Below are 13255 nucleotides of genomic sequence, written 5' to 3' on the forward strand. Positions count from 1 at the left end.
CATTTAAATGTTTATTTCTTTAATGTACTTGAATTGAATAATTCAACCAAAAAAAAAATTAATGAATAAATCTATTTGGTAATTCGGAAGTCTAAAAAGTTTGATAATCATGCATTAAAAAAAATTATAAAAATTAGTGGGGAGACTCAAGTGGGAAAAAGATAAGCAATTACCGAGAAGGAGTATATGAAATTATGATTCAGGTTCAACACTTCACATCTGAAATGTAAAAAGCATTAAGTAGTATAAATTTTTGCACAACTCAATATACTACATGTATTTTTCTAGATCTGAAGAACAGTGAAAATTTTGATTGACAATACATGTCCTGTCAATAAAAATTAACAAAAATGTATCAAAACTGAGTTCTTGATGGAGAGAGAACTAACTTAGGGAAGGACTTCCTTTTAAGACTCTGTATGGTGTTGTCAGTTAGATACAGACGTTCGACGATCTGTAGTCTCCCCAGGACGGCATTAAATGTGGATCTCTGGTACGAGTCGTGTAACTCCTGGTAACATAGGCTGACAGTCTGGGGAGAAATAAAAACATTTAACATAGGCTGACAGTCTGAGGAGAAATAAAAACATTTAACATAGGCTGACAGTCTGAGGAGAAATAAAAACATTTAACACAGGCTGACAGTCTGAGGAGAAATAAAAACATTTAACACAGGCTGACAGTCTGAGGAGAAATAAAAACATTTAATTACATAAACATTGTTAGTGTATATATAATTACATCAATCGTTAAAATTTGGTGCACTTATAAGAACTAAACATGAATTCTTTGATATGTTCATAAAAAATATAAGAATTCATATTGTGCAAGTATTCTTATATTATCACACTAAATTTGAAAAAAAAATGGGGGGGGGGGGGAGAAAATGAAAATTAGTATTTTTATACAAACACATTTAAAACTTATCTGCCAATCTTAATCAAAGTCAGCAGATTTTTAAAAATTTTTACCTCCCCCTCCTTGATTAATACTATGAAGAATATATTTCTTTGTAACAGTGGAAATGTACCGTAGCATTCTCCCAGTTTTCCATTGTATTTCTGTAAGCATCCCTCGTCGATCCTGTGTGAGTATGGTGAATTACTTTGTCTTCCTCATCTTTCATTTTATAGAATGCTTTATCTTTCTCTGGGGGACCTTAGTGAAAAATAAAACTTTTATAAATCAGAATTCTTAAAATTTCTATTAGAAAGTTAACACATCAATTAAAAAACTCTTACTTTGATTCAAGGAAGTTAATAAAATCTTGAAAGTTGCATAAAAACAATTGTTAAAAGAAAATGTGTAAGAAACAGCCCCCCCCCCCTCCAGTGTCTCACTGTTGTCTGAATCACCCAGCTTTTTGGACCCAGGATCCCTGTCATTTTGAGGATTAATGCAAAACCTGCTCCCAAGTCTGTAATGCCTATTCAATGGTTGACACATTTGGTCTTACACATCAAGTGTTGGTAATTGTTACAGTTGATTACCTTCTCTGACCCTGGGGGCTTTCAGCATTGTCCCTGTAAGAACAGCCTCCCTCAGGTCATGCCACACAGAGTACTGGAATCTGTGGGAAGGAAGCTAATAAAACAGATAATGATTTATTAATATTTTATTTACTGGTATTCGTAGTCAATGAAAGCTGATTCTGCATACAATTAAGTTATTACTGTGACAACAATTATGCACATTTAGTCTGGTCTTGCCTTTAAAGAATGACTGCACTTAAGCTATGAGAGTTGGACCCCGGTGTTTTGCGCAAAATAAAATTCCAAAATTCATTCAATTTATGTTTTATAGGTATTAAACAATATCTTAAGAGCAGGTTTTGGTATATTATATAACATGAAAGTATTAAACAATGCCGAGCGACACTAGCTTTTGAGACGGGGGTATAATAGATTTGTCTCATTTCTATTGTTATTCATATGCATACCAGTTTTCAATGACTTTGTTTACATCGAGCCGCAACTTGGCCATTTTTCTTATATGCAAAGAATGTGTATTTTAACTTAAACTTATACATATCCAAAGGACAATGTTGGCCAAGTTGCGGCTCATATCTAATTTTTAAAAAAATGTCCCCAAACTAGGGTCGAGATAGCTACTAAATTAACCGGTCACCGTGCATCAACGATTGATATTATAATCACCTTAATCACGTGACATTCTGCTGTTCGATACGCTAACGCTTTCATTGAACATTTCATTGTGTTTAAGTCTCTGTTGTGACAGTATCTATCATACTTCCAACTTCAAACTATGGGATATTTTTGCGCAAATATTAATAGGGTTTGAAGATAATATGTCTCTTATATAACTTTATGCTTTACATTAGGGGTGTTTTGAAAGAATTCGGGTATTGACAGTGTCAATAGTAAGTACATGTATAGGCTTATGTCGCCTCTGTATTATGGTCTGTAGAGCGAGACATCTACCCCATCCCTTAACATTAGAATCATTTAATAATTGTGCACCATAAAATCAACAAGATCTCTCTCTTCTCCATTTAAATTCGTGGTGCGAAAAAATCATATGTGCTAATGTTTACATTCCACAACCATGCGCAGAGCTGCCAACATTCTGAAATGACAAATAGTAAGGCGGGGTCTAGGAACCCCCTTGACCCCCTGTCGCTGAAGATTTTTGTGTAAATGGACATGCAATCTGAGGCATGTTTCCATCTTGTTTACTCTAAAACATTGGCATGAATGTGATTGGCCTACTAAAACCGAAACGATGATACAAGCAAGCATTGTGAGAATTCTGAATATATTATAATAGTAGAAACTATAGACTGCCAGCTATGAAAATACCGATATTATAAACTTTGAACGAGAAAAACCTGAAATCGGAAGAATATAGAGAGAAATCGTAAGGCGTACTTTAAACGCTAATTTCGTACGCCTTACGCCAAAATAGCTCTGCATGCGGTTTAAATGACTCCGCCTATTTGCGGATACCTTAGATTCGAAAGTGGTCCTGTTCAAATTTCCGGAATTTAAGGCTTTTACATGTTCTTTTCAATTACATTTTCTGTAACTATAGAAATATGTATGACAAAAAATTCTAGAAATATTAAATATAAAGAGCATATGCTTGCACATTAATCATAGATTAATTTAGCGATATATTGTACTGTTAAGCTTAAAATGGGTAGTCGAAAAGGTTCCAACTCTCATAGCTTAAGTGCAGTCATTCTTATGACTTTATGACTCAAGAATAATTAATGTAAATTTTTTTCTTAATGCTGTTGTTTGATAAAACCTGTGGAACATTGTGTGGGCCTTCCCCTGACTCCCGTAAGTGTTTGTAGGCAGACACAACCGTGAGCGGCACCGCGGAGACCCCATGGGATTGGTTAGTGTCTCCTGTCTGCTCAGTGTCCTGGCTCTGTGTACTCTCCGTTTGCAAGGATTCCCTAAAATAGAAGATATTCAACTTTCACGATGAATGACACTAGTCACATTTATACTGAAGAGATTGATAAGATCCTAATCTCAGTCAGATTTGTTGAGAGTAATTTTAGACTGATGTCTCTTTGACATGTTCGAAGAGATATCAGTCCAAAATATTAAGTCTCAACGAATTTCACTGAGATTAAACAGATCCTCAATTACCTCATACATTAATTGATCACATGCTCTCGTTCATATCTCACTTCTAGATATAAACTGTTTATAAACAAATTAAAGAAGGAATGTTTTTGACAATATTTGACCTACCGGGTAATTCTTTATATTTTTTTATCTTTTACTATATCGCACTCAAATATAATATATTTGAGTGCGATATAGTAAAAGATAAAAAAATATAAAAAATAATATGGTACTGACTCTGTACAGATCTTTCTCTTTTATTTTACCCCCTGCTTCAAAAGCGGGAGGGTATATAGTAATCGGTATGTTCGTCTGTATGTCCGTCCATCCGTCTGTCTGTCCATCTGTTACGCTTTGGGATACTCATCTCTTATCCGCAACTCCTCTCATACCACTGAATGAAATTTGATGAAACTTTCACAGAAACTTATTACATATTGCCATTGTGCACCTCCTATTTTACATTTTGATCCGACACATATTTTGGGTTTCTCACAGCAAAACATGGACGCCATTATATTGATATGGGAGGCGGGGGCATCATTTACTGAGCTCATTGCTAACAGTACCTCTAGTTCAATTTCAGATCATTATGATAATGTAGAATATTTTATATCATTATATAGTTAAATTTCAACAATATAGTTAAAATCATATACAACCCTCTCATGGTTTTTGATTGACGAATTCAACTATTTCTGCAGCTGATAAACAAAAACAAGAGAGATCGAGAGAACCTTTTATCCAAAGCACATAAACTTGACCTATTCTCTTTAGAGAATAAAACTTGACCATAAATGGGATTTTGACGAAAATCAAGGATACCCCACCCCTAAATTAACAAAAAAGATTTCTCATTACACTTCGAACTAAACCACTCGATACAAACAGGTAAAATTAAAATAAAAACATCATCTCGTTGCTGACATACCTGTCGGCCATTTTTGTTTACATTATCAACATAGCACACAAAACCAAACACTAACTTTTTTTTAAAACAAAAGACAACTTTTTGATTCATTCATAGAGAAAATAATCTCTGTACTTTTCAGTAGACGAAACAATATTATTTTCAAATTACTCTGTACTCAAAATAATATACTTGCAAAGTTTTTCTTTTATTTTTTTGAATATATATCCGGAATTAAGAAGTCTGCGCGTTTGGATTTTATTGGTTAGGCTCTTCCTAACACTGACTGGAAGTTGGAAATTCCTGTCGAAACATCACTGTATTCAGACATCGAAAAATATATAATGTGAATATCGGGAACAAAAAGTTTCTAACGCGGTCACCCAAGAAATTAACTTCAGATAGATTGTTTGGTAAGCTGTCGTTAACCTGTGTGTGTGTGTTGGGGGGGGGGGGGGTGTTAATAAAAATACCATGTTCAGAGACGTTTTCCTGAACCTTGAGAAGTGAAAGTATGATAAGAATTAAGCCTGAACTTCTTCCATACTATGGCTGCATTGAAAAATTAACCGTAGTTCCCCATAATGAACCCCACTATCATTTTTTGTGAACAGAGTGTCTGGTTTCAGTTACTCTTGTGTTATTTTTACTTTTAAGAGCTAAATATCATTTGAATTTTCCACCCTCTTTTAGACATGATGAATACTTGTTTTAATAATTAAAGGAAATGGTTAAATTCACTATTTTTTTTTATTATTTTTTAAAATTTTATTTACTCTTAAAATTTTATATTTATCTATAATGCTTTGAAGAGAATGAGATTATATCTGAATATTGTTGTAAGGAAATACAGATTTCTGTTCTCAATATGATAACTCTCTTTTAAAACAGGAAGCTGTTAAATAACTGTGATAGGCTTTGTCTTGTAAGGCATATAGTGGATGGAAATGTTATGCTGAGAAATATATTGGAGTATGTCTAAAAGAAACAAACACAGGCCAGTAGATGCTGAGAGAACTGTGGCCGAAGCCATGAGACAGGTAAGTGTTAGTGTTGTAAAATTGGACAAATTTTACTATCGATTATCAAATTGAATCGGAAGAACACAATCGATTATATAATCGATAATTTAAACTATTAAAATAGGTTAAATTTATTCATTCAGCACGAGTAGAATTCCATGACATGTGACCGCGAACTTCAATTTATCTTTATTGGCATACGACTTTTTACACAATTTACAAATAACCGAGTCCATCTGTAAATTATTTTTGCATGGAGGCCCATCGCCCTTTTTCCGAAAGCCAAAAAATCCAAACTTTAGATCGTGTTGCACCAGGATATGGATATAATTCGGCGTCAACCTCTTCACCATGCACGCTCGCCATTTTGTTTACCGCCGATTAGAGTGACATCCCTTAGGTATAATATAAAAGTTAAACCTCATCAGCTTGAAAAATACGGCTTGCAAAATATAGCGATCTATCGATGATAATATTTACAATCGATTGTCGCCGATCTGGGCCTTTAAACGACGATTTTTCGATAGTCGGCGACTATCGTAACAACACTAGTAAGTGTACTATTTAATGTATTGAGAATATATTCATCATGTGTTTATATATGTGTAAAGACCTACAGTAAAACTCGTTTTGTATGAACAGAGATATTGCGAATTCATGGATATAGCGAAATTTCTTGAATCTCCAGCTATATAAATTTAACCAATTCCTTATACGAATATAACAAATTACGAATATAGCAAAGTAATTTCATAGGTCCCATTGAATTGCTTATAACAGGTTTTATTGTATACAGGTATATATGTACTATTTAATGTATTCATCATGTGTTTATATATGTGTATAAAGACAGGTATATGTACTTTTATTTTGTAATCATGTGTTTAAAGAACATGTTATTTTGTGGTTGGATACCTGTATGTAAATGTCAGTTTCCCTTCCTTTTGTACCAGGTGGAGAAGGCTATGAAACACGTGAAGGTGGTGACTGGAGGAATGAATGACAGGGGATTCGGGGCCAGTCCTGGCATGGAGTTTACTTCAGAGAGCGAGGAGGCAGAGGGTATGTATAGTTACAGTTATTACACTCCACTGTAGTTACAATTATTACACTCCACTGTAGTTACAATTATTACACTCCACTGTAGTTACAATTATTACACTCCACTGTAGGCCTTGGGCAACAGTTTGCACTCCGGTCCAACAGATCGACTGTTTCCCGAGACTCCTGTCAACAACTGTATAATGTTACAGTGATATAAATACATTTCATGGAGTTCAGTGACAGACAGTCATAACAAAGATTGAAAACATTTCTCACAAGTTATCAATATGATAAAGTTAATTGTTAATTTGGAAACGTTTAATACATGTTTACATAAGTATAAAGTACACAATGAAAAATCTTACTACATGTAGTAAATACCGCTCCATATTCGTAATATGGAGTCTTATGTGTACAAAGCTATATGCTTGTCTATATATATAATATACAATTATTTAATGCCTGAGCAGTCAATAGACCAGAATATTTTTCCCGAGGTGCAGGGAACAGCTCAGTGTGTTCTATTGCCCGAGGCCAGCGGCCGAGGGCAATAGAACACACTGAGCTGTTCCCTGCACCGAGGGGAAAATTTTCTGGTCTATTGACTGCTCAGGCATTAAATAATTGTTTTATTACCTAATTTATTTTCCGTATTAAAAGTTCACAATTGTATATTCAGTACAAAAGGATCCCGTACCATATTGTAAATTTATACCTAGATATGGTGCATCTGTAATATTAATTAAAGATTGATTGTATAGATTTTGTTTACATTCCTCTCGAATATTTTTTCACTCTTATAGAGATGCCACCATTTCCCGGTGGATAGGGACCTTTTTCGTGCCAGCAGAGCACCTATACTGCTACACGGGACCTCGGTTTATAGGTCTCACCGAAGGATCGGTCTCAACGTCCCACAGTGTATTCATTAAAGTAACTCTCATTAAATAAAATACCCAACCATTGAAATCATACGATTTTTAAAACCAATGTCGAAAGATCAAATAGGGAGATGATTGTTTACCATGTCTGTGCATTGTTACAAACAACTAAATTCGAAACCCGGATTGTTTTTTTTCCGAATTGCGTTACCGGTCAATAGAACGCGTGGTCTATTGACCGGTCAATAGAACGCGCTGTCTATTCACCGGTCAATAGATCGGTTTGAAAAGATAAGAAAAACTGAAAACACATACAGAATAGATGAAAATATTAAATCTCTAATAAAATAACAAAATTCACTTGATTAGGTAATAATATATATTGTTCATCATAATATGAACATAATGAAGGTAAAATGTCTGTTTTTTTCTTTTGATGTTCACAGTATGTAGACACAATCCTCTAAATTCAAGTGATAAAAGATTTTACAGTGATGGTGAAATTTTCCATATTTCCATAATGAACAGTTGTATCTATATTGTATACCTGAATCACCGTTTATAACAAATACGATGTCTTTATTTTTTGTATTCCCCCCTCCCCCACCAAAAAGGGGGGTTGTATTTTATGTTATATTTCATGTAACATTGAATTCCTTTGATTAGGTGCAAGGACAAAGATAAACAAGGATGGCTCAATCAAAATTGAAAAAGGTTATATTGGAAAAAAGACTTCAATACATATACACAATTCTAAAAATGTCCAAGTTGGAAGCAACAATGTGATGGTGGTAAACCAGACATCGGGACGTTCTCGAGGGAGACGACGGAATGACTCGAGTTCTGATTCGTCAGACTGGGAGGAGGAGGATCCACCACGAGAGGCAGCTAAACCAATCACCGACATCTGTCAACAGATACTCAGTAATTATTTCAATATATATCACAGACAAATAAAGTGATTAAGGCAGGTTAAATACATTTTCATTGTTTTCACAAGATTTGAAAATGAAGAGAGGTCATATGTGCCCACCCAATTACAGCTCTGTTATTTGGTTATATCAAAACAGTGATTTTTTTTTCTCCAGATGCCATATTTTTGACGATTTGAAATGCCCTGTATGATCTTTGATGTATATTCCTAGGTTCCACAAGACTCGCCAATGACTTGGACATTAGAAGAGCTACCACAATGATTGGTAAATCATGGCGCAGAGTAGGTAAGATAAATAAGTTGTCTGCAGAAATCTAGTGAGATGTTACACATATATTGTAAATGGCACTTTGTTTGTCTCATTAATACATAGACCTGTAAAATGAAGTTCTAGTAAATGAAGTTTATATCAACATAAGAAATTTGAGTCTGTATTAAAGCTTGTTGATTAAGTCTGTATTGTTATTCACAGGTCGAACCCTGAACGTGAGTGACACTGACCTGGAACAAATCTATATCCAGTACTTCCGGGAGGAGGGGATAAGGGGCGTGGCACATCACATGTTTACAAAATGGAAACAACAGAATGGCAAGAAGGCCACAGTGGGAGTCCTGACAACAGCTCTGTCAAAGGTCAACGACCCTAAGGACATACAAGTGAACTTTGAACCTTAACAGTGGGTTTAACAATCTCACTTGTGCCTTATTTTTTGGTGATTTGAAGCCTGTATGTGATAAAATCAGGAATCTTTTTCTATCTGATTAGTGAATGTTCAGCTTGAATTTTTCAACTCATGATCAGCCAGTTTTGTAGAAGTAAAGCCCTGCTGGATAAAATTCGCTTTACATGCTGAAACTTGGAAGTAAAGGAAACAAGACCGAATTATAATACAGAGATGTACAAAGTGATCTGTATTTAAGCCAAAAAAGAAATACATGTAGATATGGATCTTAAAATTAAAAATTAGCATTACATTTGCATTTTTTCACATCTTATATGATGTTTTACAGTTTAATGTCCTCACTTTAAATTATGTTCTATTCTGAATCACAAAATGCTATGATATGTCTATTATACACGTTAAATATCATTAGTTTAATTATCATACTGACACTCATGGCTTGTGTGTATGTAAACCTGAACATTATTATGGGTCTTTTTAAAGACATGTTCTTTGATTTTGTTACATTTGATACACTATTACATAATATTTTTTACAAAAGTTTTTTTCATTTTAGATATATTTCAGTTATGTATATTCTAATTATGTCTTAAACTGTTATGCGTGTCACGTGGCAGGTAAATTCATTCATACCTCTGATTTTAAACATAAAACAAACTTTTTAAGTTCAACATTTTGTGGTTTTATGCAAAGACATGATTTTAAAGGAAAACGCAGGGTCATCACAAGATATATGTATACAGTGCCCTCAAGGATACTAGTACATTTAGGTTATCATCAATGACACAAAGCAAATGCACTAGTCTTAAAGGATTTTCTTTCCATAGTTCTCATTCCTGTAGATCCTGCATACACCCAAGTCAATACTTGTAATACAAAGTTCTTGACAATATTTTAAAATTGTAAATACATGTATTCATAATCAGTTTTAATTACATGTATCTGCTCTGGGACACCCAAAATAGTGACAAATCAAAAAGTAAAATTGGAGGTGCACAATGGCACAATGTAATAAAGAAGCTGTGAAAGTATCATTAAATTTTATTCCATTTTATAGGACTCAGGCACCTGATGTGACTTATTTTTCTTTGAATAAAAAAATTATACCCCCTACCTAACAATTAGGAAGGGGGTAAATTTTTTTATTCAAAGAAAAATAAGTAACGTCAAGTGCAAGTGCCCTCTCATCCCATATGATTATAAGGCAAAGTCAATGTTTTGCTCTGGGAGACCTGAAAAATTTTCAGATCGAAATGTAAAGTAGGAAATGCACAATAACAATCTGTAAAAGTATCATTAAATTTTATTCAGTGGAGGATTTGCGGAAAAGGGATGGGTACTCTTCGATATTATTATGGGAAACCCAAAATATGAGTCCAATCAAAAAGTAGAATAGGAGGTGCACAATGGCAATACATAACAAGGATACTGTGAAAGTTTCATCAAATTTCAATAGGTGGTATAATAGGAGTTAGGGATAAGAGATGTGTACCCCATTAAATAGACGAACGTACAGACAGACGGATGGATATCCCAATCACTATATACCCTCCCACTTTTCAAGCGGGGGATATTAAAATCTGCATCCTCTCATGTAGGCCAAACTTTCTGATTTGGAGAGCGATTAAGAAAGACCCCTTCATGTCTTGCAGTGGCGTAGCGCCCTTTACGCAAAAACGCAAATGAATACACAGATTTTTCACCAAAAAATAAAAATAAAGAAAAAATTGTTGTAAGTTCAATAAAAGATTAAAATAAAATAAGTTATATTAAAAGATATTTTTAATCCAATATTACTATAGTACCTGCTAAATAGATTAAAAGAATATATTCAGCTTCTATCTAAGATCTTTGATACATAGAATACATGTACATAGTTTAATTTTTTTTTTTTTTTTTTTTTTTTTAGAATTTTGAGAACGAATTTCTTAATTGTGTCAATTCAAGCAAAAGCAAATAATAATCCAAACTACATGTATGTTACTAATTCCCCTAATGACCTCTTTAAACCAAAGGTACATGCGTTGTATATGTACTTTACATGTTATATCAAAACAGTTGATTTGTACCATGTAACAAATTGAGAATATTCAAGTTTTTAAAAAAAAAAACAGGGTTAATTGAGAAATAAATTTTAAAGCAATTACTACAACATTGAATTTTTTGTCAAACAATTTTCCAAGGTTTCCCTGAAGTCCATAATAAATTCTCTTTCGTCAGTAAATTTCAAAATAGTTTTTTTTGTAATATAATTAAAAAGTTGCTACAAATAAGGAGAAAAAAGTTCGAAAGCCAACTGTACGAAAAAGCGAAATGCTCCTGTGAAAAATTATTATGAAAATATGAGTTACAGCATCCTCACAAAGTCAAGGTTTTGTGAGTTCGTAGCCCCACACATATTACAAGATTTTCACTGTTGAAATGTTATTGTCAGACTTATTTCATAAAAACAAGAAATGCTTTTAGAAACTAGGAGACTTATTGTTCACAGAACAATAAGAGGTCTTTCCACCTTCTTTGATTTTTTCAACTTTGTTTTATATCTAACTCTTTAAAATTATATTCCATGAACAAAAACAAAAACAAAAGTGGCTTAAAAGATAGAAAAAAAATTTGAAAAAAAAATTGGAATGACCTTGACCTTTGACCTTGAAAAAATTTCAAGGTCAAAGGTCACAATGCAGTTGACCCCATACTTCCACCTCTTATAGTTTTCAAGTTATAAAGTTAAATAATAAGTACGTAGATGTTAAAGGGCGATAATTCATATAAGGGGTCATCAGATCCTTTTGCATTTATACAGAGAAGTTAGGCCTAAAGACCCTTAAGACATTAGTGAAGGTTTGGTGTCTCTACGGTCAACAGTTTTGGAGTAGTAGCAATAACAAAGTTTTTCACAAAAGGGGCAATAACTTTTAAAAGGTTTAATTTTAGGGGACAGGAGTGAAATCTTTGAAACAGTTTTAAGAGTTCATATTGATGATGCATAGACATTAAGTATATGTTAAAAGACAAAAGAGATACAAAAAGAGCTTAATTTCTCAATTTTGGAATGACCTTGACCTTTGACCTTTACAAGAATTATAAGGTCAAAGGTCAATGAATCCTATGCAGTTGGTCCCATGTCTCTACGACTTCTCGTTTTTAAAATTTTTAATTATTTGTAAAATCCAAAAAGTTTCAGGGGCAATAACTCATTGAAGGGGTCAGCGAATGCTTTCGCAATGAATAGATTGAAGAGTCCCCTTAATTAGTCAAAGACATTGGTGAAGGTTTCATACCTCTGCGGTTTACAGTTTCTGAGGAGTAGCGATAACAAGCTTTTCTTGCAAAAGGGGTCGTAACTCCGAAAGGGGTCAAGGTTCATTTACGCAGGGTGAATTGCAATAATCTTCTATGGAGTACATTCTTATGGACTATAAATCTTTTCCATAAATCTTCAAACAAAAAAACATGCGGCGGAAAAATAATAAAAACTAGGAGACTTATTGTTCACAGAACAATAAGAGGTCTTTCCACCTTCTTTGAATTTCAATTTCATGTAATATTTATCTCTTTAAAATTAAATTTCATAAAAAAGAAACCAGGAATGGCTTAAAAGAAGGAAAAAAAATGAAAAAAAAATTCAAAATTTGGAGGTGACCTTTGACCTTCAAGGTATTTTCAAGGTCAAATGTCAAGGGTCACATTGTAATTAACCTCAAGTCTCTATGACGTATAGTTTTAAAGTTATAAGGTTTCATGGAAAGCACAAAAGAATTAAAGGACAGTAACTCTTTCAAGGAGTCACCAGGTCCTTTCTCACTTGAACATGAAAGTTGTGCCTAAAGTCCTATAAGACATAAGTGAAGGTTTCATGTCTTTACGATTTACTTTTTCGGAGCAATAGCAATTACAAGGTTTTTTGCAAAAGGGGCAATAACTTTTAATAGGGTCAATCTTAAGGAACAAGAATGAAATCATTGAAATAGGTTTAAGAGTACATATTAATGATGCAAAGATATTAAGTATATGTTAAAAGACAAAAAAGATATAAAAAGAGCTTAATTTCTCAATTTTTGAATGACCTTGACCTTTGACCTTTACATGAATTTTATGAGCAAAGGTTAATGAATCTTATGCAGTTAGTCCCATGTCTTTACGACTTCTCATTTTGAAAATTTTTAATTATTTGTACAA

General features: G+C 33.5%; 2 protein-coding genes across 3 annotated transcripts; one reads left to right on the forward strand and one right to left on the reverse strand.

Moving 5' to 3' along the window:
- Window positions 1–173: 173 nt before the first annotated feature.
- Window positions 174–4584, reverse strand: LOC134256190 (uncharacterized; the record flags this gene model as incomplete). The annotated part of the gene is made up of 6 exons (XM_062738841.1): window positions 4534–4584; window positions 3271–3424; window positions 1491–1584; window positions 1031–1158; window positions 390–532; window positions 174–219 (listed from the first exon to the last, which is right to left on the reverse strand). Coding segments are annotated over exons 1-6 (576 nt in total), but the record flags the coding sequence as incomplete, so codon positions are not given.
- Window positions 4585–4837: 253 nt separating this feature from the next.
- LOC134256200 (uncharacterized) lies at window positions 4838–9610 on the forward strand. 2 transcript variants are annotated; one of them, XM_062738853.1, is made up of 6 exons: window positions 4838–4925; window positions 5404–5552; window positions 6488–6596; window positions 8126–8383; window positions 8605–8679; window positions 8866–9610. In XM_062738853.1, exons 2-6 carry the CDS (start codon window positions 5487–5489, stop codon window positions 9066–9068), a joined length of 711 nt encoding a protein of 236 aa, XP_062594837.1. In that variant the 5' UTR covers window positions 4838–4925; window positions 5404–5486; the 3' UTR covers window positions 9069–9610. The 2 variants fall into 2 exon arrangements, with proteins under 2 accessions (XP_062594837.1, XP_062594846.1); XM_062738862.1 differs by having other exon boundaries at window positions 4870–4925; window positions 5443–5552.
- The last annotated feature ends 3645 nt before the right edge of the window (window positions 9611–13255 follow it).

The sequence above is a fragment of the Saccostrea cucullata genome, unplaced genomic scaffold, assembly GCF_032062105.1.
Source record: "Saccostrea cucullata isolate Sc308-1 unplaced genomic scaffold, CSIRO_AGI_Scuc_v1 ctg13577, whole genome shotgun sequence".
Lineage (NCBI taxonomy): Eukaryota > Metazoa > Mollusca > Bivalvia > Ostreida > Ostreidae > Saccostrea > Saccostrea cuccullata.